At 40.5% G+C, this 27,754-nt stretch overlaps 1 protein-coding gene across 1 annotated transcript in view; it reads left to right on the forward strand.

Annotated features, from left to right (window-relative positions):
• The window catches only part of LOC134350594 (synaptojanin-2-like), a 118,404-nt gene that overhangs the window by 78,442 nt on the left and 12,208 nt on the right, over positions 1 to 27,754 (forward strand). The window contains exons 15-24 of the mRNA XM_063056022.1: positions 3,786 to 3,978; positions 7,974 to 8,132; positions 10,634 to 10,793; positions 11,929 to 12,034; positions 18,860 to 19,078; positions 19,936 to 20,014; positions 21,855 to 22,023; positions 23,958 to 24,113; positions 24,205 to 24,327; positions 24,413 to 24,528. Of these exons, the coding sequence (XP_062912092.1) occupies positions 3,786 to 3,978; positions 7,974 to 8,132; positions 10,634 to 10,793; positions 11,929 to 12,034; positions 18,860 to 19,078; positions 19,936 to 20,014; positions 21,855 to 22,023; positions 23,958 to 24,113; positions 24,205 to 24,327; positions 24,413 to 24,528 (1,480 nt within the window). The remainder of the gene's footprint in view (positions 1 to 3,785; positions 3,979 to 7,973; positions 8,133 to 10,633; positions 10,794 to 11,928; positions 12,035 to 18,859; positions 19,079 to 19,935; positions 20,015 to 21,854; positions 22,024 to 23,957; positions 24,114 to 24,204; positions 24,328 to 24,412; positions 24,529 to 27,754) is intronic.

A 27,754-nucleotide genomic window follows, 5' to 3' on the forward strand; every position in this document is an offset into this window, starting at 1 on the left:
CTAACAGTGGCATAGACTTCAACAATTGTGACGTACTTTGAGCAGGTAGTAATGGATCATATAGAATCCCAGCTTCCAGTTACATTGGACCCTTTCCAGTTCACCTACTGCTCCAGCCAGTCCACTAACAATGCCATAGCCTCAGCCCTCCACTACGTCCTGCCCACCTGGAAAACGATCAAGGTTATGTTCATTAACTTCAGTTCACCATTTAATTCAATTATCCCTCAAGAGGCTGGTGGGTAAACTGTCCTTGTTGGGACTCAACACACCTCTCAGTAACTGGATCTTGGGTTTCTTAAATCCAAGTTAGCAACAAATCTCAAGCTCCAGTACGCTAAGCTTGCTGCCTCCCCAGGACTGTATGCTTAGTCCACTGCTGTTCATGCTGCTGACTTGTGACTGCACGGCCAGTTCCAGCTCTAACTGCACTGATAATACAACAGTGGCTGGCCTCATCAGTTGGCATACAGAGAGGAGGTAGAGAGGCTTGTCAAGTGGTGTGAGAACAACAACCTGAGTCTGAACGTGGACAAGACAAAAGAGATGATTGTGGACTTTGGGAAGGTTCAGGTCAACCACTCTCCATTACACATCAATGGCTCTTCCATGGAGAGTGTGAAGAGCACAAAGTTCCTTAGTGTGCTGATGGATGATCTGACCTGGAACCACAGCACCATCTCATTAGTCAAGAAGGCACAGTAGCATGTACACTTTCTGAGGATATTGAGGCATGCAAGGCTCCCCGCTCCCATTCTAACTACTTTCTACAGGAGTACCATTGAGAGAGGCTGCATCATCGGTTCCCATAACCCTGCAGAAGATTGTAAAAACCGCCAAGAGGATCACCAGGATCTCCCTCCCTCCATTTGTGACATTTACTGGGAGCATTGTAAACAAAGAGCCCAAATATCACCCATCCCGCAACCGCCTTGACTTACTACCATTTGGAAGAAGTTACAGGAGCATCAGAGTGGTGAATCTGTGGAATTCTCTGGCACAGGAAACAGTTGAGGCCAGTTCATTGGCTATATTTAAGAGGGAGTTAGATAAGGCCCTTGTGGCTAAAGGGATCAGGGGGTGTGGAGGGAAGGCTAGTACAGGGTTCTGAGTTGGATGATCAGCCATGATCATACTGAATGGCGGTGCAGGCTCGAAGGGCCGAATGGCCTACTCCTGCACCTATTTTCTATGTTTCTATCAAGGTTAGAACTGCCAGACTGGGAAACAACTTCTTCCCTCCGTCTGTGAGACCAATGAATATCCCGCTACCACCAAGGTCTTGTCACTAGGACAGCAAGCTATTTACTGTGCTGTTTACTACTTAACTGTGCTGCACACCGCGTGTGTTTTAGATTCACAAAGAAGTACAGCACAGATACCGGCCTTTCAGCCCATTTAGTCCATGTCAAATAGAGACACACACACACTGACATGGCAATGAACTTGAACTTGTTAAAGGGGTCCAATGTGATTGCTGGCCTCCGGCTACTGCAATGAAAATATGAGTTGATTTTGGATGTGATACCAATAATCTGTATTTCCATCTGCTCAAACTTACTTGGTGCTGGCGGCTGTTCTTGGCTAATGACAGTGTTTTGAAAAAGTATTCATGCCCCACCACTATATTTTACATTTTATTGTTTCATTTTCTAAATTTAAAACATATTGAAGTAGGAATTTTTTAGCTAATCTACAAAACTTTGTGCATCATGTCAAATTGAAAGAAAAATTCCAAAACCTTCAGCAATTTACTAAAAATTAAAAACCAAGTTATGATGCCGAAGAAGTATTTATCCACTTTGTAATTATTGTGCTAACTTTCCTCAGGTGCAATACTGCATATTACCATACTAACTCACCCAATTGTTGATGCAAAAAATTGGAGGATCATTTGCTTTCATAAGAATAAATACCCCCTCTCTCTGTAAGATCCAACAGTATACTATATCTTAAACCGACAAAACCAAAATGAAGACAAAAAGCATTCAAGGCAAGTCAGGGAAATTCAGGGACAAGTCACTGAACATATCTCGGAGCTCAGTGCAGTCCATCATGAAAAGTGGAAAAAAAAATAGGAAACCACATCCACACTGGCTATGACAGGCCGTCACTCTAAACTTAGTCAGCAGAGAAGAATGGCACTTGTAAGAGAAGCTATTGCGACACCAACAGTCACACTGAATGAGCTGCAGAAGTCAGTGGCTGCAACTGGAGATGAAGTTCATGGCTCCACAATCTCTGAGGCTTTGCACAAAAGAGCTATTTATGGAAGAATGGCAAGGAAGAAGCCCTGGCCATATATATTCTTGCCTGTCAAGACTTTGCAAACTGTCACTTAGAAGATAGCGTAAAGATGTGGAAGAAGGTCTTGTGGTCGGAGGAGGCTAAAGTGGAACGTTTTGGCCTCAATACTAAGTGGTACAGGTGATGTAAATCTCATACTGTGCATCAGCCAGGTAACACCATCCCTACTGTAAAGTATGGTGGAGGTAGCATCATGCTATGAGGATGCTTTTCAGCAGCAGGGACTTGAAATCTAGTCAGAATTGATGGGAATCTGAATGCTGCTAAATATAGAGAGATCCTGAAATAAAACCTGCTAGACTCTACCAGAAGGCTTAAACTGGGGACTGAGTTTGTCTTTCAGCAGGACAACAACCCAAAACGCACTGCCAGAGCAACCACTGAGTGGCTTCAAATGATGAAAATTGATGTCCCAAGTTTCCCAGTCAGGGCCCTGCCCTTTAACTGGATCAACATCTCTGACAAGACCTCAAGATTGCTGTCCACCGCCACTCCCCAACTAACCTGGCACAGCTTGAGCAATTTACAAGGAAGAATAGGCAAATCTAGCTCCATCGTGTTGTGCAAATCTAATAGAGACTTATCCGAAAAGACTACGGGCTGTAACAGCTGTGAGAGGTACTGAGCAAAGAGGGATGAACACTTCTGATCTGCTGACATTTCAGGTTTTGAATTTTTAGTTCTTCATGCTTTATAATTTTCCCTTTTTTGGGCTGTACATGATAAAAGGAGCAAGTAAAAATTCTCAGTTAAATTGATTAAAATCCCTGGTTGTAATGCTCATGTATGTGAACAAAGGGTTGGGGGCTGAATACTTTTGCAAGGCACTGTACGTGCCTCTTTGCAGCTTCTGTTCTGCCTTCGCAGAACGTATTACTGAGCACACCCTCCCTCTGGATGACACAGTTTTATGATGCAAATGACTTCTTATTCTCAGATAACTGTCCCACTTAATTTTAAAGCTCATTTTCAAAGCCCTGATAAAAGTCACATTTACTGATATGGATTTCAGTCTGACTAATCATTTTACATCATTTGGTACATTGCTTTTGAATAGCATAGTAGATCACAATTAGTTCTTTTTGAAAATTGAAGAATCTTGGATACTGGCTCAATGACCAGTTTTGTTAGTTTAGGTTTCTAAAAACAATGCTTTCAAATCAAACCAGCAAATGCTGTTTGGTAATTAAATTGTCATCTTTGCAAAACTTAAACTCATGTTTTATGCTTTGTTGAAGTCTGCATCACTGGATTCTGAAATATCCTGGGCAAAGATTTTGAAATGTAAATGTTTGCTCTAGGTACATTTAAAACTGAGGGGGAAAAAAAAGGTTTTCAGCCCTGAGAATTCAAGAAAATGAGAGGGTGGAGTTGGTTAGCTTAAACATCCTGACACAGCAGACTGTTACTTATTAATGTTGTTATTAAAATGGAGAAGTGGGAAGTGCAACACAGGAAATGATTTTCCTTTTTTCCAGAGAAGTTGCAATGGATCGGGTCAAAACTGGGATGGGAGGAAAAACTGGGAATAAAGGAGCTGTGGCTGTTCGTTTACAGTTTTACAGCACCACACTTTGCTTTGTAACTGCACACCTGACAGCAGGACAGTCACAAGTGAAAGAAAGGAATGAAGATTATCGTGAAATCATGCAGAAACTCAGCTTCCCTATGGTATTTATTCATTTACTTATTTTTTACAAACTGACCTTTTGAATAATGTTGGGGTGGACTAGCTTAATGTCTTCAGAGTTCAAAGTAAATGTGTTACCAAAGTCCATGTATATCCACAAGACGTAGGAGCAGAATTAGGCCATTCAGCCCATTGAGTCTGCTCCGTCATTCCATCATGGCTAATCCCGGATCCCACTCAACCCCATACACCTGCCTTCTCACCATATCCTTTGATGCCCGGTCCGACCAGGAAACGACCAGCTTCCGCCTTAAATATACACACAGACTTGGCCTCCACCGCAGTTTGTGGCAGAGCATTCCACAGATTTACTACTCTCGGGCTAAAAAAAATTCTCCTTACCTCTGTTCTAAAGGGTCGCCCCTCAATTTTGAGGCTGTGCCCTCTAGTTCTGGATACCCCACCACAGGAAACATCCTCTCCACATCCACCCTCTCTAGTTCTTTCAACATTTGACAGGTTTCAATGAAATCCCCCCACATTCTTCTGAATTCCAGTGAGTACAGGCCCAAAGCTGCCAAACACTCCTCATATGTTAACCCCTTCATTCCCGGAATCATTCTTGTAAATCTCCTCTGATCTCTCTCCAATGACAACACATCCTTTTTGAGATATGGGGCCCAAAGCTGTTAACAGTATTCTCAGTGCAGCCTGACTAGTGTCTTATAAAGCATCAGCATATCTCCTTACTTTTATATTTTATTCGCCTTAAAACAAATGCCAACATTGCATTTGCCTTCTTTACCGCTGACTTAACCTGTAAGTTAACCTTAGACCATAAGACAAAGGAGCAGAAGTCGGCCATTTGGCCCATCGAGTCTGCTCCGTCATTTTATCATGAGCTGATCCATTCTCCCATTTAGTCCCACTCTCCCGCCTTCTCACCATAACCTTTGATGCCCTGGCTACTCAGATACCTATCAATCTCTGCCTTAAATACACCCAATGACTTGGCCTCCACTGCTGCCCGTGGCAACAAATTCCATAGATTCACCACCCTCTGACTAAAAAAATTTCTTCGCATTTCTGTTCTGAATGGGCGCCCTTCAATCCTTAAGTCATGCCCTCTCGTACTAGACTCTCCCATCATTGGAAACAACTTTGACACATCCACTCTGTCCATGCCTTTTAACATTCGAAATGTTTCTATGAGGTCTCCCCTCATTCTTCTAAACTCCAAGGAATACAGTCCAAGAGCGGACGAATGTTCCTCATATGTTAACCCTCTCATTCCCGGAATCATTCTAGTGAATCTTCTCTGTACCCTCTCCAACGTCAGCACATCCTTTCTTAAATAAGGAGACCAAAACTGCCCACAGTACTCCAAGTGAGGTCTCACCAGCGCCTTACAGAGCCTCAACATCACATCCCTGCTCCTATACTCTATTTTTCTAGAAATGAATGTCAACATTGCATTCGCCTTCTTCACTACTGACTCAACCTGGAGGTTAACCTTAAGGGTATCCTGTACGAGGACTCCCAAGTCCCGTTGCATCTCAGAACTATGAATTCTCTCCCCATTTAAATAATAGTCTGAAATAACCTTCTGGGAGTCTAGCACGAGGACTCTTAAGTCCCTCTGCACCTTTGATGTTTGAACCTTTTCCCCATTTAGATAATCGTCTGCACTATTATTTATTTTACCAGAATATATTATCATACATTTCCCAACACTGTATTCCATCTGCCACATTTTTGCCCATTCTTCCGATTTGTCTAAGTCGTACTGCAATCATATTGCTTCCTCAGCACTACCTACCCCTCCAGCTGCCTTCGTATCATCCGCAAACTTTGCCACAAAGCCATCAATTCCCTTGTTGAAATATTGACAAACAATGTGAAAAGCAGCGGTCCCAATACTGAACTGACTCCTGAGGAACACATATACAATGTCACCATATACAACCCTGAAATTCATTTTCTTGCAGGCATACTCAACAGATACAATAACCATAACAAAATCAAAGAAAAACTCCAACAGGGCAGGTAACCAGTGTGCAACAAACAACAAATTGTGCAAAAACAAAAGGAAAAAATATAATAATAAATAAGCAATAAATAACGAGAACATGAGATGAAAAGTCCTTGAAAGTGAGTTCTTGGGTTGTGGGAACAGTTCAGTGATGGAGCAGGTGAAGCAGAGTGAAGTTACCCCCTTTGGTTCAAGAGCCTGATGCTTGAGGGGCAATAGCTGTTCCTGAACCTGATGGTCTGAGTCTTGAGGTTCCTGTACCACCTTCATGATGCTAGCAGCGAGAAAAGAGTACGACCTGGGTAGTAGATAAATGCTACTTTCCTGCAAACTCTATGAGCAGATTAAAATTTAGTGCAAACTCTGGAGGTACTGAATTCCCTCATGTTATTTTTTTATTCTCTAGTTGCAACAGCCTGAGTTGGTCAATCCAAAACAGTGCAGTTGCCTATTGCACAAGACTTTGCCATGTACTGAAATGGAGTTTCAATTAGGATATGACATAAAGATGTTCAGCGTTGGGTAAGCAAGTAATCTGAAGGAGGAAGGAAACATGGCTAGTACAATCATGATCTAAGTTGAAGTGAAACTTGAAAAATTTTATACTAATGTTTAAGAACTAAGATAATTCACTAAAGGCAGTTCAACAAAGGAGACTTAATTTTGTGGGAAATAGGCAAATCAGGCAGTGAAAAAGAAGGAAAAGATATTTCAGTTTGAAATGGGTAAAATACGAGTCAGATGAACTGAGCAGGGTGTGCCAAAAGTCAAGTTTATTTGGAAGATAGAACAATGGTTAGATTTCGCAAAAGCAGGTGATAAAACACAGAAGGAGAGCTGCCTGTTGAACTGATGCCAGATTAGACCATATGGAAATTCAGCAAGTTGTCATTGAGAGGGAGAAGGGTGTATTGATTTATTTTTAATTAAGTTAATTAACATATTAAATATGCATTAAGTTAATCATGAATAAATATACATTAAATATGCATTGTTAATCATGAATAAATTACATTAAATATGCATTGTTAATTCATGTATTTAAGAAGTTTACTTTGGTTTTAAGTGCTGGAATTTATTTTTAATTCTTTTAATATGTTTGCAGCATGGTACTGCTGGTGTTGCACCACCCTGATTTGATCTTGATGCTTGTTGTATGCAAGGGGTCAGCACAGTGTCAGGGACACATCCCACATTCTAGAAAGAACTGGTTTGCAGATTAATTCACTGCAGTAATTGTCCTCAAGATTAGAGGCTAATGGTGGAATTGGAGGAGTGTAAATTTTCTTGCATGCAGGAGTATATTGTAAGGAAATGGGGGGAATGGGATTGAATTGAGAGTTGGAATTTTTTCATTTGGACTCTTCGGCTTTCTGTATTGAAAGGAAATATGTAATAGTGCTTCAATGTTTTGATTCTTCACAGTGTCAGAGCCAGTGAGTGTTGGGAAGAAAGCTTGCACACAATAATAGTTGTTAGATTAAAAACAAATTTCTGGCAATAGTTAGCAGGTCAGAGAGATCTGTGGAAAGACAAATGATTGAAATTTCACATCTTCAGCTTCTGCAGATTTTTGATGAACAAAACTGTTTGCCAGAAAATTGAGATTTCTCAGGCATCTCACTGCAGTGTTATCAACACCAACAGCTATTTTTGGGTCATAAATTTACGTTAACATTTTGCTTATAAAAACCAAATAGTAAGTGAAAAATATTTTCTCCTTTATCTAAAAATATCTAAGTGTATACCACTTGTTAAATAAGTGCATTTTTCCTACAGCTGTGCTTACTGTCCAGATGGTCATTGTCCCATCTGTTTACTGTAAGCAGCAAGTGTATTCCTGCAGTTTATTGTTCAATTGACATGCAGTTTTTAAAACATAGATTCTTCATTTTGGCCTTTGTTCTCAACACTCCTTCAGTTACCTTCATTTTCTGTTTTAAGTGCTATGCAATTTTTACCAAAGGTTGAAGGGATAATATATGTTTCTCCTCCTTGTGGCAGGGAAAAAATGTTTTTTCACATGACTACGTATTCTGGTGTGGAGATTCAAACTTCCGCATTGATCTTCCACATGATGAAGTCATCCAATATATTAAGAGACGGGACTGGACGGGTCTTCAGGCTTACGACCAGCTTCAACAGCAGAAGGCCGATGGCAAGGTGAATGCAAAGAACGAGCATGAGGATATAAAAGGGGGTTTTACTTTAACAGTAAAGTGGTTTTGGTTCTTTCAATGCATTGTGGTATATTGGGCCAATCAAGGAAAACAGGTTTGAGCTATCAGATATTCAATTAAGGAATATCATAGGATAAATCTATTAAATGAAGAAAATAAAGAGCCAGCAATTAGATTTCAAGGATGTTGCATGCTGAATTTATCTTTAACACAATCATGGGAACAGGTAGTAGTGATTTGTGAACAAGACCGATCATCGTTCATTAATTAATAGTACAAATTATGTAGAACATATTTTCTTTAACATTGCACACAAAAGACCAGTCTGTGTCAACCTGTAATTGTTATGGTGTGAAGATGAGTACATGGTGTGCACTTGTGATTTTAGAGCATCTTTTGTTGCTGGAATTCAATTGTGCTCAACAGGTACTCTAACAAAATGGTTGGGATCACTGCACTGGGGATAGATGATGAAAGGGTGCAAGTGAAGTGAGAGCTCCACTTAAAGCCATCTCAGTACTTGCATGTTATCCTCTTCTCCAGTATTGACTTTGCAGCTTGGTTCACCCCTGTAAATAGGTACAGATGTAAGTAATAAGAGGAGGAGCCCAAACGACTCCAAGAGAATGGTCCACTATTCAGCCCTTATGGTGTTGGTTACGGGTACAACTTCTCACTTGTTCTAATTACTTTGACCTTCATGACTCCCTGCCTTTCAGAATTTCAAAGATGTGTGGCTATTTGGGAAAAAAATCTTTTTCTTCTTACATGTACAATGTCTTATTTTGAAGTTCAGATCCTTGGTTCTCACGGCTCTCAGAAAGGGAAATGTTCTCTTGGCATCTGTGCTGTTAAAATGCCTCAGTTATAATTTTCAATCAGTTCAACCCTGCTTAATATAAATTTCAGTTAGTATTGGCCCAAATTGGTCAGTCTTTCTTTACAAGGCAACACTTACATTACAGGAATCAACCTTGTCAACCTTGTGGGAACTGAAAACCTTTATTTGTCCTAATATTTTATACCTGACCCAATGAGCTTTTCGGTTCAATAATATTTTGTGTGGAACCAAATTGAATACCTTGAGGAAATACAAATATGCTACATCTTCTGGCGGTCTTTGATTTTCATCATTGAAGTTCTTGAATAAATTTGTCAGACAAGATTTTCCTTTCAATGAAAAGCTTGTTGACTCTGCTTAATTTTAATATTGCTACTGTTACTACTTAATGATGGATTCCAGCATTTTCCAATAACTGACATGATGCTGACTGGCTAAGTAATTTCCTGTTTTCTATCAGTTCATTCTAAAATGGAGACATTACTTTTGCAATATTCTGCTTCCCTACAGCTGAATCAAGGGCCTTCACTGAATTGAGGACTGCGACCATTTTGTTCAAGTTCCAAGGCCTCAAGTCATCAATTGTCCAGAAATGACTGTTGTCAGAATTGTTTGTTTTCCTTTTCTATTGTTTTGAATATTTTTCTTTTCTACCTTCCCATAATACCTGGATTTTATGATAGTGTAAGGATGCTTTTATTGTCTTCTGCAGATGCAACTTTCCTGTTTCCCATTGTTAATTCTTCAGACTTACTTTTCAAAAAGTCATTTGATTCCCTTGTGTATTTACATGCAATGCACTGAGTGATAGATACAAACATGATTGGGGTCTGCATGTGAGAGTTCCACCCTCTGTGTGAGATGTAAACTGTATCCAATCTCCTCTGACTGTTATTTTTAGGTAATGTTCTTCCCATGCAAACATGAAGGGTTTCTTTGAACTTCAAATTCTTTAAGAAGTCAAAATCAAGTCATATCAGCAGATTTTATGCAATCTCTTTGTTATTCTGGAGATCTCATCACGTCCTGGTGAATAGGCAGTGCAAGTTCTTCTAAGCCTAATAACTGAATTCTAATGTTGAGGTGTCAGGATTGTAGATTTAGTATAACTTAGCAGAACTAGAGAAAAATTTCCTTCCCTTTAAATATTTTTAGCTGTTCCATTTTTGGGATCCAAGCAGATGGAATCCTGAAGAGCAACTGCCAGATTAGTACTTTAGAACGGACACGGGGAAAGCAGTGTGCAATGAACCCAGGTGCTCATTTCATGTGATGTAGGCAGCTGTACAAGGCTGCTCATTATCACGAGTTGTATGTAGAATCTGCACTACCTCTGGTATTGGTTGCCTCACTGCATTACAGACCTGTGCTGTAAAGGCAGTGGTAGGAATCAGCTGTGACAGTCATTTTCAGGAATCTACGTTGAGGGCCTGTGTGCAGTGCATTGACCTGACTTGCGTAATGAAACCTCAAATGCCCTTTTCTCTTGCTGCACGAGACTGCTTGGTGCAGTATAATTAATAAAAGTAATCGAAAGAATTTTCTGTAATGTTAAATCATCAAAGGAATCAATTTCTGAGGAGTAATCATTTGCAATGTTAAATATCCTTCAAATTAAAATAAAACATCATTCTTTCACTTAGATTTTTAAAGACTTCTTTGAAGGCACCATCACCTTTGCTCCAACATACAAATACGATGTGGGAACAGACATTTATGACACAAGTGACAAGTGCCGGACTCCAGCCTGGACTGATAGGGTGTTATTTTGGAAGAAAAGTAAAATGTCCTGTGATATAACAGGTATTTATGTTTCTAAATTGAGTTATTAGCCAAGTAGAAAATAAGGAGTGCAAGTATATCCTGCAACAGTTTGAATAATTACCTCGTATCTTGAAAGCAGCCGTTTCCTCTCATTAACAGAGCCAAATTATCTGGAGATAGGCTCTTGACTCTGGGTAAAGAAACTTCATTCATGAAGAAACCACAAAGCCTTATATTAACTTAATGATGCCTCTTCAAACAAATATGGAGCTATAATCGTCATTGTATAATTAATATTTCACATTTTGTTTGTCTAGTGTGACGCTATCATTAAATTTATTTAGATCTTGTAAAGTTTAATGTAGAGTTATTCCTTCCTTTCTGTCTGAGTTGCTATCTCTCCCCACCAAATTTCTCTGTCTTTCTGACGGATTGGTATGTTTTTCTGTGAGTTAGATCTTGCTGTATCTGGGGTCTTGTTATTTTATTCATATGTGAAATTATTTGGTTTCTAGTTTTGTTCCTTTAACTTCTTGGTTATTGAACCACATTTTTCTTGATGCCTTTGCTATTGTTAGGCAACTTGTATTTCTTACACCCACAATGAATTTTGTCTTTCCCAGAATTTCACAGGTAGAGTATTGACCAAATAACCTTCATTGATCTTAGCAGTAAACATGGCTAAGAAGACTGTTTACATCCAACGTGAGTCAAAGAAGTCTGTGCCAGTGAGGAACATGTTAGTATAAGCTGAAAGGAGCCTTTCACACCTGGTCCTTGCAGAACCAAAGCATCAAATTCCTCCAAAGTAGACACAGGAATGGCTCCAGCCAGATTGAATACTGTTCAGGTTTTTAAGGTTAGAAGGGAAGTTTAAAGGCATCGTGAGGGGCAAGTATTTTTATGCAGAGAGTGATAGGTGCCAGGAATGGGTTACCAGCAGCAGTAGTGGAAGCAGGCAGCGTGGCGGCTTTCAAGAGGCTTTCAGATTCAGATAAACACAGGAATATGAAAGGAATGAGGGATATGGATAATACACAGGAAGAGGATATTTAGTATAAATTGGCATCAAGGTCTGCACAATGGTGTGGGCCAAATGGCCAGTCCTGTGCTGTACTGTTCTATGAATAAACCATGGTGATTATTTGACATATTGCCATTTACTGTATTTCAGATGTAAATTTAAGGAGGTCTGATTGTGAATTAGAGATAAAGAAGAGAGAGATTGGAAGTGATCTGCTCTATTATGGGAGGGCAGAGCTGACTGCATCGGATCATAGGTAAGTGACAGAAATTACCGTCTGAAATTCTCATGGAGCCTGATGGTCAAGGACCAGCAGTCACTATCTCAAAGTAGGGGTTAGTTGTTCAACATAAAAATGAGAGGAGTTTCTTCTTCCAAGGGATAGTGAAGCTTTGGAATTGTCTGTACAATAAGGGTGTGGAGACTCAAGAGATTGCATATATTCAGCGAATGAAGGGATATAGTTTTGATATAGGGAAATGATTCTGAGGTAGAAAGTCAGCCTTAGTCTAACTAAATAACAGGCCGAGGAATGGAATACCTAACTGCTCCTTTTAACAGTGACATGTTTCTATTAGAAATGTCAAGATGTGACCTGGGGTATTTTCAGTTTCCAGGAGTACTTTAGTGCACAGTGTCTTTCCAAAATTAATCTTTTTCAAAGTAGTTTTTCATGTTAGTATTGTCTGGAAAAGGTTCGGAGGTTGGTGTAATTCTGATATTAACAGTCACTTCTAGCTTTCTTCGCCATATTCTAAATGATTGGTTATGGGAGGCTGTGTATGAAACGGTTAAATGGATTGCGCTGAAAATTAAAAGCATAAATGAGTAATGGTGCAGAATTACTTGCCTACCACAAGGTGTCACCAGCATGTTTGTCAAATGTTGGATCATTGCTAGAAATTCCTTTGGGCACTGCACACAGTACAAATAACACTACTGAAAATTGACTAAGTGCCCTCCATGCTTGTGAAACAACACACAATGACACTCTCAACAACTGAAACACCTAGACTGGAGTCTGGAGTCTGCTCCTGACCATTCCCCACCCCCTTCCAATCACAATTCCGACCAATTATTATTTATTATTTTATTTTTAGCGATACAGCAAAGAGTAGGTCCTTACGGCCCTTTACGCCATGTTGCCCCGACAACCCCCAACGATTAACCCAAACCTAATCACAGGACAATTTACAATGACCAGTTAACCTACCTTGTCCTCCTTTATTCTGTGTGAAGAAACCGGAGAAACCCCACGCATTCTACGGGGAGGGTGTACAGAGAATTCTTAGAGAACAACACCAGAACTGAACTCCAAACTCCAGGACCCCCAAGCTGTAATGGCATCACATTAACAGCTATGCCACCGTGACACCCACACCCACATCGGTAATTTCCCTATTCCCTGGCCTGGTATGATTCCATCTCCACCTGATCCCCAGTTAGAATAGAGATGAGGAGGAATTTCTTTAACCAGAGAGAGGGTGGTGAATTTGGAATTCATTGCTACAGACAGTTGTGGAGGCCAAGTCATTCTAAAGCGGAGGTTGATTGGTTTTTGACTAATAAGGGTGTCATAGATTATGTGGTGAAGGCAGGAGAATGGGGTTGAGAGGGAAAATAAATCAGCCAAGATCAAATGGTGGAGCAGACACGATGGGTTAAATGCCCTAATACCATCCCTATGATGTCTGCCAAATGCCTATTCAAGTTTCCCTCACGAGTCACAGCCAGACTGGGTGCTGTACTGTATACAGCTCCTGTTCTGTCATACGTGATATTCTGAACAAAGTATTGCTCAGCAGCCCATTTTAATAGGCCATACAGTTTTATGATACATGTCTTTATTTTATATCAAAAGAATGTGTGAGTATGTATTTCTACTTGCCCCTAAATTTGTTTTGTAATATAATTTTTATTATACTTTTAATAACCAAATTTACTAATATGTGATGCTGTTGATGCAGTCTGCAGTCTCAAGGTGGTGTTGTAGCTCTACCAGATCCTTTAACAATGCCACAATTCCAGCAGTTATACAAAGTCCTGTTTATAATACCAGTTGAACATTAAACTTTGGTATTATATAACATTTTTATTGCAATTTCATTTTATTTTAGTCAAACTTTCCATCCAGTTTAAGAAATTTGTAAATTGCTTGAAATATTTTGAAGTTGATCGGATGAAGCATCCATTTATTCCACCTTAATGAAGCTACTGCAGCTAAATCTGATGTGTGTATTTATTAATTGGAACTTATTCAGGCAACGATTGAGAAAGAGGAAAAGCTTCTCTACACTAGATTTGTTGTTGGAACATATATAATTATGTTCTTGTGTGGAATCACAGTCCGAAAAGCTAAGACGTACGTTGTATGTTTTGGCAGACTCCACATTTTTATACCTCTTCATCATAAATAGGTAGTTTTTCCATTGCATGTAAAGAATTGATGTCCTGTAATTAGAATTCATGATTCTAAATGACCCATTATATTTTGGAAAACTTAATTTCCATTTTCTTATTTACACAGTGTTGCCTTTGAAGTACTATTGATTGCTGAATTAAAGTACTTTGCATGATACTTCTGGGAAAAGCAGGTCAGCCAGAGCAGCTGTCCTTCCAATGATTTATTGTATATTCGCAAAACCTAATTATGGTTTTATTCTTAGTGGAACCCCTCTTCCTTATTTTGTTCTGTTGAAGAAATATATTTGTTTTTCGTCCACCATCAATTTTAGCAGCACATTTCTTTGAAAGCATTGATCAGACTGCATGTATGAGAAGTGGTGTGTGAGAATATCACTGTATTGGTAAGTTGTGGGAGTGCCAGCTTTCTATTGGTACAGATTTCTTTCATGCATAGCATGAACTCCACAATGTAATGGGATTATAAATGCTTAGGCATCTCAGTCTCACTCAGTTTCATAGACAGTGCAAGCGTTGGAACAAAGTTTGGCTGCAACTGACTGTTTTACTGAAGGCAGCAGGCAGTGTAACGTTCACAATAAGAATTTGATGGAACTTGTGGTATTTACAATGGGTAACTCGATTTTGCAGATCTTGTTACAGAGCCAAGGTGGATGAGGGTACTTGGGAGGCAGTGGGAATAGAAGAGGTTACTCTTGGCATCTGTAACACTCCCTCCATATTGGCCTCAACCCTCCCACACACTTTATTTTTTTGATTTGCCTATCTCTAAGTACCCTTGGGATGGTGAACTGGAGCATCCTTCAGGTGAAGCTACTCCCACAGTCCTGTTGAGCGGGGAGTTCATGGATTCAGATGCAGAAATGATGAAGAATCGGTGGTATATTTCTCAGTTGGGGAGACCTGCAGGTGGGGTTGTTAGATATCTGCTGTCCTTTTCATTTTTGGTGGTTGGGTTCATGGTTTTGAGAGGTGCTGTTAGTCTAGCTGAGGTAACTGCACTGTAATTTGCAGATACAGAGATGGAGGGGAATGCATGTTTAGGGAGTTTGATGAGGTGCTAGTCCAGAGTTGCTGTGCCCTGGATAATTGTGAATCCTGTTGGGTTGCTGGAGCTGCGTTTGTCCAGGCGAGTGGCGTGTTCTGTATCAACTCTTCACTTATGTCATGTAGATTGCAGAAAGGTTTTGGGATGTCAGGATACCCAGTCTCTGATTTCTCAGCAACAGGAAGTATGTTGGTGATGCAATTACATTTTTGATCAGTGGTGAAACCTCCCCTCCAGGGACTGTGATAGATAGCAACTCAGCAATGCTTTTCCCATGGAATGCCAAGGATAGATGGCTAGACCCAGCCTTGGTGTTAATGACCATTGCATGGAACTTTGGTGGAGTGAATCAAGAAAAATCTGCTGGAGGAACTCAGTGGATCAAGCAGCAACTGTAAGAAGAAAGGAATTGTTAATCTTTTGTGTTGGCAACCCTGCACCTAGATTTCAGACTCTTGTGCCCCTTTGGTGGAGTGAAAGTTGTTCAGGATTTGGTGAATACAGGCATGGATTGTGCAAATTGAAGTGGTATTGTGAATGGAATTGATCGTAGTGCACAAATCTCTACTTCTGACCTCTGCTACAGGGAAGGTTGATGAAGCAGCTGAAGATGGTTGGGCCTTGTGTACTGTCCTGAGGAACTGATGTCATGGAGATGGGATCATTGACCACTAAACATCACCTTTCTTTGTATGAAGTATGACTTCAACCCCTGGACGCCTGTGTACTTCAATGTTCCCATGGCTCCTTGATGCCATACTTTGTCAAATGCTGTCTTGCCATCAAAGAAAGTTGTTCTCCATTTGTGTCTGGAATTCAGTTCATTGGTCCATGTTTGAACCAAGGTTGAGATGAGTTTTTAAGAGGCTCTGGAAAAGCCTATACTGGTCATCTGGGTGCAGGGTATCAATGAGCAAGTGCTGCTTATAGCCATTGTTGATGTCTGCCATCACCTTGCTGCTATTGGGAGCACACTGACAGGGCCATGTCTTGTTTATTTTTTGTGAGAAGGACATAAAGAGATTTTTTTTTTCCAAGTTGGGGTAAATTTCTGAGCATTAGTTATCAGTTCCTTCTTCCCCTTCCTTCCCAGCCGTATAGGCAGTTCACTGCATGGCTGAAAAGGAAGCCTGTCAGTCTGGCTGGCTTATGGGCAGAGAAGCTGCCAGGCAAAAACAAAAGGATGTGTTGGAGTTCAACTGCAGAGTGTGCAGGTACACATGGACTCCTGTTGTCATGGGAGGTAGCCCTGTTTGCCAGCCCCTCGTAGTCATCTCTGTTAATGTGTTGGCCTACTTCACTATTACTGGGGAAGTGGCAAAGGAGTTATTATGTTAGGAAAATAAATTGGTGCTGTAGTATTTTTTAATGGTTCGCATTCATTTAAATCATTTTTGTAAAAGTACAGCACAGAAGCAAGGTCTTTGGCCCATCTAGTCTGTGCCAAGTCATTTAAATTTTCTAGTCCCATGTAGCTATCTAAACTTCTGAAACATGGAAGTTGAGCTCACATGTCCCACTTGCGCTGGTAGCTCATTCCACACTGTCATGACCCTCTGACTGAAGAAGTTTCCCTTCATGTTCCCTTAAACCTTTGCTTTTCATCCGTAACTCATGACCTCCAGTTGTAGCCCCAAACTACCTCAGTGGAAAAAGCCAGCTTGCATTTACCCTATCTATGCTTTTCATAACTTTGTATACCTCTATCAAATCTCCCCTCAATCTTCTACATTCCAAGGAATAAAGTCCTCACCTGTTCAATCTTTTAACTCAGGTCCTTCAGTCCCAGCAACATCTTTGTAAATTTTCTCTTTTAAACTTGTTTACATCTTTCCTGAGGGTAGGTGACTAAAACTGCATGCAACACTCCAAGTTAGGCCTCACTACTGTCTTATACAATTTCAACGTAACATCCCATGTACTTAATACATTGATTTATGAAGGTCAATGTGCCAAAGCGTTCTTTATGACAATATCTACCTGTGCCGCCACTTTCAATGAATTAAGTACCTGTATTCCCAGATCCCTTTGTTCTTCCACACTCCTCAGTGCCCTACCATCACTGTGTAAGACATATACTGGTTGGTTCTCCCTAAGTGCAGCACCTCACACTTATCTGCATTAAATTGCATCTACCATTTTTCAGCCCATTTTTCCAGCTGGTCCAGATCCCACTGCAAGCTCTGATAGTCTTCCTCACTGTCAACTACACCCCCAGTCTTGCCGCCATCTGCAAATTACTGATCCAGTTAACCACATTATCATCTAGATCATTAATATAGATGGCAAACAACAATGGACTCACCAATCCTTGTGGCACTCCGCTAGCCACAGGCCTCCAGTCAGAGAGGCAACCATCTACTTCCACTCTCTGGCTTCCACCATAAAGCCAAAGTCTCATTTAATTTTCTGCCTCATCTTGAATGCCAAGTGACTGAACATTCCCGACCAACCTTCCAGCAGGGCATTGTTAAGCACCTTGCTGAAGTCCATGTGCTTGCATATGGTGTCACCAAGCAGATATCAAGGGCCAGTCAACAGATGATATTGCTGAGCTGAGAGCTTCATCTGTATATATACATGCATATTTTGTGTAGTATTTTTACTGGTGTTCTATATGGGTTTGTTGACTCCTAAACATCAAGCAATAGTGTCGTGGGGGTTGGGGGTAGTGGGCCTCGGGACTCTTTATTGTGATCTTGTGTGCACTTACTGTTTGTGACTCTTGGTAATGTGTCTTTGCACCTTGTCTCCATAGTAATGCTGTCTTGTTTGGCTGTATTCATATATGGTTAAATGACAATTAAACTTGAATTGAAAGCCATGCTGACTATTCTCAATCAATCCATGTCTATCCAAGTATTTGTATATCTGATGTCTTAGAATACCTTCCAATAACTTGCCCACTACTGATATCCGACTCACTGGCCTGTAATTTCCTGGTTTATGTTTAGAGCCTTTCTTAAACAGCAGAACAACATTGGCTATCTCCCAGTTCTCTGGTACCTCACAGATATTTAAGTATCTCTGCATGGACCATTGCAATTTCTGTACTTGCCTCCCTCAGGATTCAAGGGAACACCATGTCATTATTCTGTCCAGAGATCAGAGGTACTCAGTGATACTTAGAGTAACCTAGAGTAAGTGTAGTGATTGCTCATCTCCCAAATGTGTAAAACTGCTTGAAACATCTGATGATCAAAGACCATAAATGTGAGGAGAGATGTGTTTTGATTTAACCTGTATCTCACCTGATCGTCTTGGGACACTGGATCAGTCATCATTGAGATCCACCTTCAGCTACCTTGACAGGTTTGGATTCTAACACGTATACAGGACAGGACATGAATTTTATATGTACATTTTGGTTAATGAGATAAGATTATTGCTTTATTTCATGAAAGAAGGTGCTAGTTATTTGTAATATTTGTAGTTTTTCTTAGCGTGCTGAATTACCCTTATACAAAATGGTACATGTAGCATATTGGAATAATAGCTAAACTACAAAAGAAATTTTAATGATATGCTGGAGTATTGATATGTCCATGTCATTTGTAATATTATTTCATTTTGCTCAATTTTAAAACCCTCTTCACGCTTCAAACGTAGGCCTGTGTTAGCTGTCTTTGAAGTGAATATTGAGGAAGTGGATATTCTTGCACGTGAACAAATACTCCAAGAAATTACATCTTCACAGGGACCATCAGATGCAACTGTGGTGGTGTGCCTTAAGGCACCAACCAACGAACCAAAAGAGGAATTTCCAGATGACCTAAGGAATGAAATAATTTCTTACTTTCAGAGTTATGGCACTGTTGTGTTGGTGAGGTAAGTGTTATTTATCAATAAGAATTGGGTACGAGTATAATATTGATTGGCTCATTCTCTGACTCTCACTTATTGAAGTAAAGGCTGGGACTTTTTTTCCTAGATTGCAGGAGTCTGAGGGCTGACCTTGGACAGGAATGCAAACTCTACAAAAGTATTTAGATGAGGTGCAAACTCATGATCTTTTTTCCCAGGATAGGGGAGTCAAAAGGGCATAGATTTAAGATAGGTAGGAATTATTTAATGGGGGACCTGAGGGGGAAACTTTTTCAAAGCAAATGGTGCTGGATACATGGAACTAGTTGCTGGAGGAAGTGTAGTAATTGGTGTGGGTACAATTACAATGTTTAAAAGATTTGGACAGGTACGTGGATAGGAAAAGTTTAGAGGGATATGGGTCATATGTAGGCAAATGTCACTAATACAGCTCGGTGGGCATGGATGAGTTGGGCCAAAGGGCCTTTTCTGTGTTGTGTTGCTTTATGAAGAGAGATATTGGGGAAACACCGAACAGGATGATTGCTAAGTCTTTGGAAATAGACAGTAACTTTTTTTTTATTGCATATCTCAATGAAATATAAATAATGTCTGTAATGTTCAGTCAGCCAGTTCACTTCATTAATGCCTTTTTAATAAATTCCTGTTAAGTTCAATTTGCTACCAGATGTTAGAGCTGCAAGTCATGTTTTCTGCTTTCACTATTGTAATTGCAGCATCATTTTGTGCTGTGATTAAACTAAACCTAGCTCCAGGAAACAGAAGTAAATTGCTGCAGTTGATTAATGTGAATCACTTTACTGATCTTGATTTTTGCCTCAGACGCTTGGATTATAATTGTGTTATTAACTTTCTCTTAGGTTTGATCGTGGACAGATGCTAGTGACTTTTCAGGATAGTCGCATGGCTTTGAAAGTTTTGGAACTGGATGGAAAAAAGGTGAACTTACTTTTGTAGTAGTGTGGTCACCATTGTGTGTTGATTTATGATGCATTCTCAATGGCAGTTGTGAACCTGCAAAGTCTGAGCAGAGAAGGATGATGGGGATGAAGTCAGTGTGTGTGATTGAATGTATTGGAAGAGAGGTCTGTGTTTATGTATGTTTCAGAGAAAGCTCTCCTCTACAATCACTCTGAGCACCGGTGCCCCACAAGGCTGTGTGCTCAGCCCCCTGCTGTACTCACTGTACACCCATGATTGTGTAGCCAAGTTTCCATCAAACTCAATATATAAGTTTGCTGATGACACAATTGTAGGCCGTATCTTGGGTAATGATGAGTTTGAGTACAGAGGGGAAATTAAGAACCTGGTGGCATGGTGCGAAGACAATAACCTATCCCTCAACGTCAGCAAGACGAAGGAATTGGTTGTTGACTTCAGAAGGAGTAGTGGACCACACGACCCGATTTACATCGATGGTGCACAAGTGGAACAGGTCAAAAGCTTTAAGTTCCTCGGGGTCAATATCACAAATGACCTGACTTGGTCCAACCAAGCAGAGTTCACTGCCAAGAAGGCCCACCAGTGCCTTTAATTCCTGAGAAAACTAAAGAAATTTGGCCTGTCCCCCTAAAACCCTCACTAATTTTTATAGATGCACCGTAGAAAGCATTCTCCTAGGGTGCATCACAACCTGGTATGGAAGTTGTTTAATATTTAATATTTGTAATCCAGAGAGTGTGAAGCGCAGAATCAAATATCGCTGTGATGATTGTATGTTCTAGTACCAATTGTTTGATGACAATAAAGTATGAAGTATAAGACCTTGTGGTCCTACTGATACTTGTTCCACTTTAACTCTGACTTGTATTTATTCACTGGGTTTATCTCCCTCTCAACTTACTTGCAGCCTATTGCCCTACACATTTGTCCTTGCCCACACCCTCACTTCCTGGTGTGTTCCCAGCCTCCTCCTGGCCATGCTGATTTTTCCCTTTACCCCATTGCCTTGTTTATCCCATCACTCCTGAACTTCCCTGCTAATATTTTACTGCAGGCGCGCAACTCCTGTCTGGCCCCACTAATTATCTCTGCGCCATCTTAATCTGAATCCATGTATCTTCGTTCCCTACAGTTTTGTCTGTGTTGGTGAATCTGTACAAGGCCCACAGTACAGTATATATGTCAATATTTAACAAAGCTTGGAAGTCCTGGTCCAGAGACAAAAGTTTAGACATTTTGTGTGATTGTAGGTTGTGTCCAGGCAAAAATAGAAGAATGTTTGACTTATTAATTTGACCAAAACCATGATGATTGGAAAACAACACCTCAAGTAACATTACTTCTCAGGAGGCCCAAGACAGGATGTTACTAGGAGTAGTAGCGAGGTACCAAACAGCAGAACAAGGTATGTACAGAGATGAGAGGGTGCCTTGCAGGGCAGAGGAGGGCTGGATTTATTACATACCTTCAAAACTGAGGCATTTTGAATCACAGATCATGAATGACTCTTGCCCCTGAGAGAAGAAGAAAATCACAGTAGGTCGTATAGATCAGATGATTTGGCTAAAAGGCCTCCTGTGCACTATGTGGTTCTATTATATATGGAAAAGGATGAATTCCAATGTAATTTTTGTTTGTAAAGATTGAATTCAAATTAAAGAAATTGCTACCCTTCGAATTGAATGAAAGATGATTTTTGTGACCATGAGTGATGATGTTAGGAAGTTGTCATGTTCATCAGTGCTATGGTAAGCTGGAATTCCTAGCTTCTTGAAAGTAGCCAGCCATAACATTGAACCATTACAGCAATCACAAAATCAACTTTAATACCTTGCAGGTTAATGGCAGAGTGATGAGTGTTAGACCTCGAACCAGGAACTGGCTGCATAATCTACATGAAGAACTTAATAGAAACAGAAACAGTATTGCTCCTATGTCTCCAACTGCAAATTCTTGCTTGCTTGAAGAAAGTTTTGATTTCAGCAGTCTGGATTATGACACTGAAGGTAACATGGCTGCATGGATTTTCTGTAATATTTCTAACACGCTGTCACAGAAAATTCAAAGTTGATGGTTGTTGACCCTACATCTTGTCCATGCAGTGATTCATTTATTAGCTGTTGTTGATTTGGGAACATGTTGCCTTGGTCTGTATAACATATATTTCATATTACCAAAATAGACCCTTTACTGTAAACTCCTTAAAATACTCTATCATTGTATCTACTTCAAGTTGATTGGGTTAGTTTTCCATGTCTTTTCTATTTGTTAGCAAGATATTGTTGTCATCTGTCAAGACAAATGGCCCATCATTAATGTCAGTGACATTTCCCCATCTCAGCTTTCCTTGATGACAGTTTGTTCTCCATGGATTAACACCTTCTTTTAAGTAACAAATGCAAATCTGTAAATTAATCTTGGATAGTGAAGAATGAAGATATATTATTATTTTGTTCACAGGTTTTATAGGATTTAACAGTCCACCCTTGTTAGCTGCATCTTCAAAACATAATTGTTAACCCATAGAACCTTATGTTTTAAGACACTTATATGATTCTTTTCCTCTCTCTACCAGCAACTCTTAGTCCTTTTGGATGCTTGTGTGTTTTACCTTTTGAATCTCCTCCATTACTGAATGAGATCCTGGTTCTCTTCGAACTCAGCTCCTCATCAACGTTCCCTCTAATTATTTTTATAACCATTGCTCTGAGAGGAAATTTTTGTTTTATTTATTAAGATACAGTGCAGAATACGCCCTTCGAGCTGTGCCATCCAGCACCCCCCAATATAACATTAACCTTATCACAAGACAACTTACAATGACCAATTAACCTACCAGCCAGTACAACTTTGGACTGTGGGAGAAAACTGGCGCACCTGAGGAAAACCCAACAGTAATTGGGAGAACATCCAAACTCCTTACCAAACCCAGCTGGCTGGTACTGTAAAGCGTTGTGCTAACCACTTTGCTTTCAGGCCCTTACGCGGTTTGTAAGAGGTGGAAGCTAATGGACCTTGCGCAGTAAGAGAGTTTCTAATATCATTCTATTGTTGCTCTGTCTTCTGGATGTAGCAACTTGCCTGTGCTGAAGTGACAGGTGTATTTCTTGATCTCCAGTCCTGATCTCTACCTGCTCAGTGATTCACTCTCTGTCCCATCCACACCTCCACAATTGATGGGGTCATTCTCTCTGTTCCTGGCTCCCGGATACAGCCCCTGTCTTTATGCCAGGGTGCAGATCACTCCAAAAAGGAGGCTTGAGACCTGCTCTTATCCGATAGGATCTTCTTCATCCAACCTCTGAGATTGTTGGCTGTTTTTGTTTATCCCACACCCTTTCCATCACTGTATTGAACCTAGGAAATGAATTTCTTATCTAAACTGATGCCATTCTTAAAGCACTTGAGGGTGAATGGATTATTATTGAAGCAAAGCCATTGATGTTTGTGGCAAAAATGGCAACGTTTACTAAAAAGTCATATCTCAGAAAGTATGAAACTGAAATATGATCGGACAAGGTAGCACAAAACTATTGTAATGGAACATTTTACAAGGGATCCTGGTGTGTTTTACCCAATCACTGAGAAACATCTCTACATTGATCAGAACAGTGAAATACTCTTGGTAGCCAATATGTTGGGAGTGAGGAAACTCATCAGTGGTTAACTGTTTCTCCTGCCATAGATGCTGCCCAATCTGCCTAGTATCTCATTATTTTGATTTCAGCTTGTTATAGTAAAGCAGTGGAAGAGGAGTAAAATGAGTAAATTACCCAACTTATAGGAAGTGAATGGAAAAGAAACCTGGGCATCTGATTTCATGTCAACCTGGCACCCTTCTGATTATGCTGACTCTTTTGAAACTGAAAGAATGTGTGTATTAAGTTGTATGAAACTGTTTACTGACATAAACCAAAGATCTGTCATTTCTGGTGCCCAGGAGATATAGATGAAGACTTGGATGAAACTATTCCTCAGCAATTGCTGACAGGACTGAACATGAACCACAAAACTGCACCAGAAGGATTTTCTGAAACTGGTGCTGAATTCTATTTGTCAAATAGACCACCTCATTCTGAAAAAGCTGAAGTGGATGGTAAGTAACCACCTTAAGATGATGAATATGCATGCTTTGCCCTTTTTATGTACAGAAAGCTCAGTATCTTTGATATTTTATGATATTGTAGATGATGGAGAATCTACCACAATAAATGAGAAACTGGTACCAGGTGAATTCCGACCACGAACAGCAAGCAGATCAATATCTGTACCTGACAGACCTCAGCCTCCGCAGCGACCTCCTCCTCCAAGTAAGAGCTGTCGCAGTTCAATAGCAACCATCAGCATCCACTTTGTTAATCCACTATTTATCATTACATTAATTCTCTTTTCCAGCTGTGCTAAGTTTGAAGAAATCTGCATCTGAGATCTTGCATCCCCCTGAAGAAAGTTGTTTTCAAGCCAGTGCCTTCAGTGCAGTGCAGAATTTTCCAACAACTGCGCAGCAGTCTGTAAGTGATAGAATTGAAATTCATAGACTGACAAACTCTGGGTGGTCACCTGACCCATCGAACACATGTAGTGTCTTTGAAAAAGCTGTTCCGTTTGTTCAGTCTTCTGATCTCTACTCGGCATGAGTATATTCTGTTTTGTTTCCTTTTAAATGTTTTGTTGCACAGTCCTGATCATATGGCACCCACAAAGCAAATGGTCTCATCCTCTCTGTTTGAATGAGTGCTTTTATGTGAATGTCTTGAAAATGTAGTAGCTGCATGTGTGGGAAGGGAATCTGAACATCTGAAAATGTGAGGTGCTACACTTTGGTAGGACTGATCAAAATAGGACGTACATGGTAAATGGTAGGGCATTGAAGAATGCAGTAGAACAGAGGGATCGAGGAATAATGGTGCATAGTTCCCTGAAGGTGGAATCTCATGTGGATAGGGTGGTGAAGAAAGCTTTTGGTATGCTGGCCTTTATAAATCAGAGCATTGAGCATAGGAGTTGGGATGTAATGTTGAAATTGTACAAGGCATTGTTGAGGCCAAATTTGGAGTATTGTGAACAGTTTTGGTCACCAAATTGTAGGAAAGATGTCAACAAAATTGAGAGGGTACAGAGAAGATTTACAAGAATGTTACCTGGGTTTCATCACCTAAGTTACAGAGAAAGGTTGAACAAGTTGGGTCTTTATTCTTTGGTACGTAGAAGTTTGAGGGGGGACTTGATAGAGGGATAGATAGAGTTGACGTGGATAGGCTTTTTCCATTGACAGTGGGGGAGATTCAAACAAGAGGACATGAGTTGAGAGTTAAAGGGCAGAAGTTTAGAGGTAACATGAGGCGGAACAACTTTACTCAGAGAGTGGTAGCTGTGTGGAACGAGCCTCCGGCAGAAGTGGTTGAGGTAGGTTCGATGTTGTCGTTTAAAGTTAAACTGGACAGCTATATGGACAGGAAAGGAATGGAAGGTTATGGGCTGAGTGCAGGTCGGTGGGACTAGGTGAGAGCAAGAGTTCGGCATGGACTAGAAGTGCCAAGATGGCCTGTTTCCGTGCTGTAATTGTTATATAACATTTCAGGATGAAGACACTACCTCAGAGCTGTGAAGGAGTTTGTGAAGCCGCAGGGAGGATGGGGATGTCTCTGATAAATTGTAAATAAGGCTATCTCATCAATGTTTTCAGTGAAAGATTGCGAATGGAGAGAGAAGTTGTTGGGAATGGTAATGTGTCCAGTAGATCATTTGAGAAAGGTCTTTTCCTGAAAGGGCTAAGAGAGTTGTAAAAGAGCGCCTGAAGGCTTTGTGTGTCAATGCCAGGAGCATTCGTAACAAGGTGGATGAATTGAAAGTGCAGATTGTTATTAATGGTTATGATATAGTTGGGATCACAGAGACATGGCTCCAGGGTGACCAAGGATGGGAGCTCAACGTTCAGGGATATTCAATATTCAGGAGGGATAGACATGAAAGAAAAGGAGGTGGGGTGGCGTTGCTGGTTAAAGAGGAGATTAACGCAATAGAAAGGAAGGACATAAGCTGGGAAGATGTGGAATCGATATGGGTAGAGCTGCATAACACTGAGGGGCAGAAAACGCTGGTGGGAGTTGTGTACAGGCCAGATTGAGGGGGGGATCTGATTGAAACGTATAAAATCCTAAAGGGATTGGACAGGCTAGATGCAGGAAGATTGTTCCCGATGTTGGGGAAGTCCAGAACGAGGGGTCACAGTTTGAGGATAAAGGCGAAGCCTTTTAGGATTGAGATTAGGAAAAACTTCTTCACACAGAGAGTGGTGAATCTGTGGAATTCTCTGCCACAGGAAACAGGAACAAAGGTTCTGAACTTAAAGAGGGGTAACTTTGAAGGTATGAGACGTGAATTAGCTAAGATAGACTGGCAAATGACATTTAAAGGATTGATGGTGGATATGCAATGGCAAGCATTTAAAGATTGCATGGATGAACTACAACAATTGTTCATCCCAGTTTGGCAAAAGAATAAATCAAGGAAGGTAGTGCACCCATGGCTGACAAGAGAAATTAGGGATAGTATCAATTCCAAAGAAGAAGCATACAAATTAGCCAGAAAAAGTGGCTCACCTGAGGACTGGGAGAAATTCAGAGTTCAGCAGAGGAGGACAAAGGGCTTAATTAGGAAGGGGAAAAAAGATTATGAGACACAACTGGCAGGGAACATAAAAACTGACTGTAAAAGCTTTTATAGATATGTAAAAAGGAAAAGACTGGTAAAGACAAATGTAGGTCCCCTACAGACAGCAACAGGTGAATTGATTATGGGGAGCAAGGACATGGCAGACCAATTGAATAATTACTTTGGTTCTGTCTTCACTAAGGAGGACATAAATAATCTTCCAGAAATAGTAGGGGACAGAGGGTCCAGTGAGATGGAGGAACTGAGCGAAATACATGTTAGTAGGGAAGTGGTGTTAGGTAAATCAAAGGGATTAAAGGCAGATAAATCCCCAGGGCCAGATGGTCTGCATCCCAGAGTGCTTAAGGAAGTAGCCCAAGAAATAGTGGATGCATTAGTGATAATTTTTCAAAACTCGTTAGATTCTGGACTAGTTCCTGAGGATTGGAGGGTGGCTAATGTAACCCCACTTTTTAAAAAAGGAGGGAGAGAGAAACCGGGGAATTATAGACCGGTTAGCCTAACATCGGTGGTGGGGAAAATGCTAGAGTCAGTTATCAAAGTTGTGATAACAGCACATTTGGAAAGCAGTGAAATCATCGGACAAAGTCAGCATGGATTTGTGAAAGGAAAATCATGTCTGACGAATCTCATAGAATTTTTTAGGATGTAACTAGTAGAGTGGATAGGGGAGAACCAGTGGATGTGGTATATTTGGATTTTCAAAAGGCTTTTGACAAGGTCCCACACAGGAGATTAGTGTGCAAACTTAAAGCACTCAGTATTGGGGGTAAGGTATTGATGTGGATAGAGAATTGGTTAGCAGACAGGAAGCAAAGAGTGGGAATAAACGGGACCTTTTCAGAATGGCAGGCAGTGACTAGTGGAGTACCGCAAGGCTCAGTGCTGGGACCCCAGTTGTTTACAATATAAATGACTTGGATGAGGGAATTAAATGCATCTCCAAGTTTGCGGATGACACGAAGCTGGGCGGCAGTGTTAGCTGTGAGGAGGATGCTAAGAGGATGCAGGGTGACTTGGATAGGTTGGGTGAGTGGGCAAATTCATGGCAGATGCAATTTA

The sequence above is a fragment of the Mobula hypostoma genome, chromosome 8 (assembly GCF_963921235.1).
Source record: "Mobula hypostoma chromosome 8, sMobHyp1.1, whole genome shotgun sequence".
NCBI classification, from domain to species: domain Eukaryota; kingdom Metazoa; phylum Chordata; class Chondrichthyes; order Myliobatiformes; family Myliobatidae; genus Mobula; species Mobula hypostoma.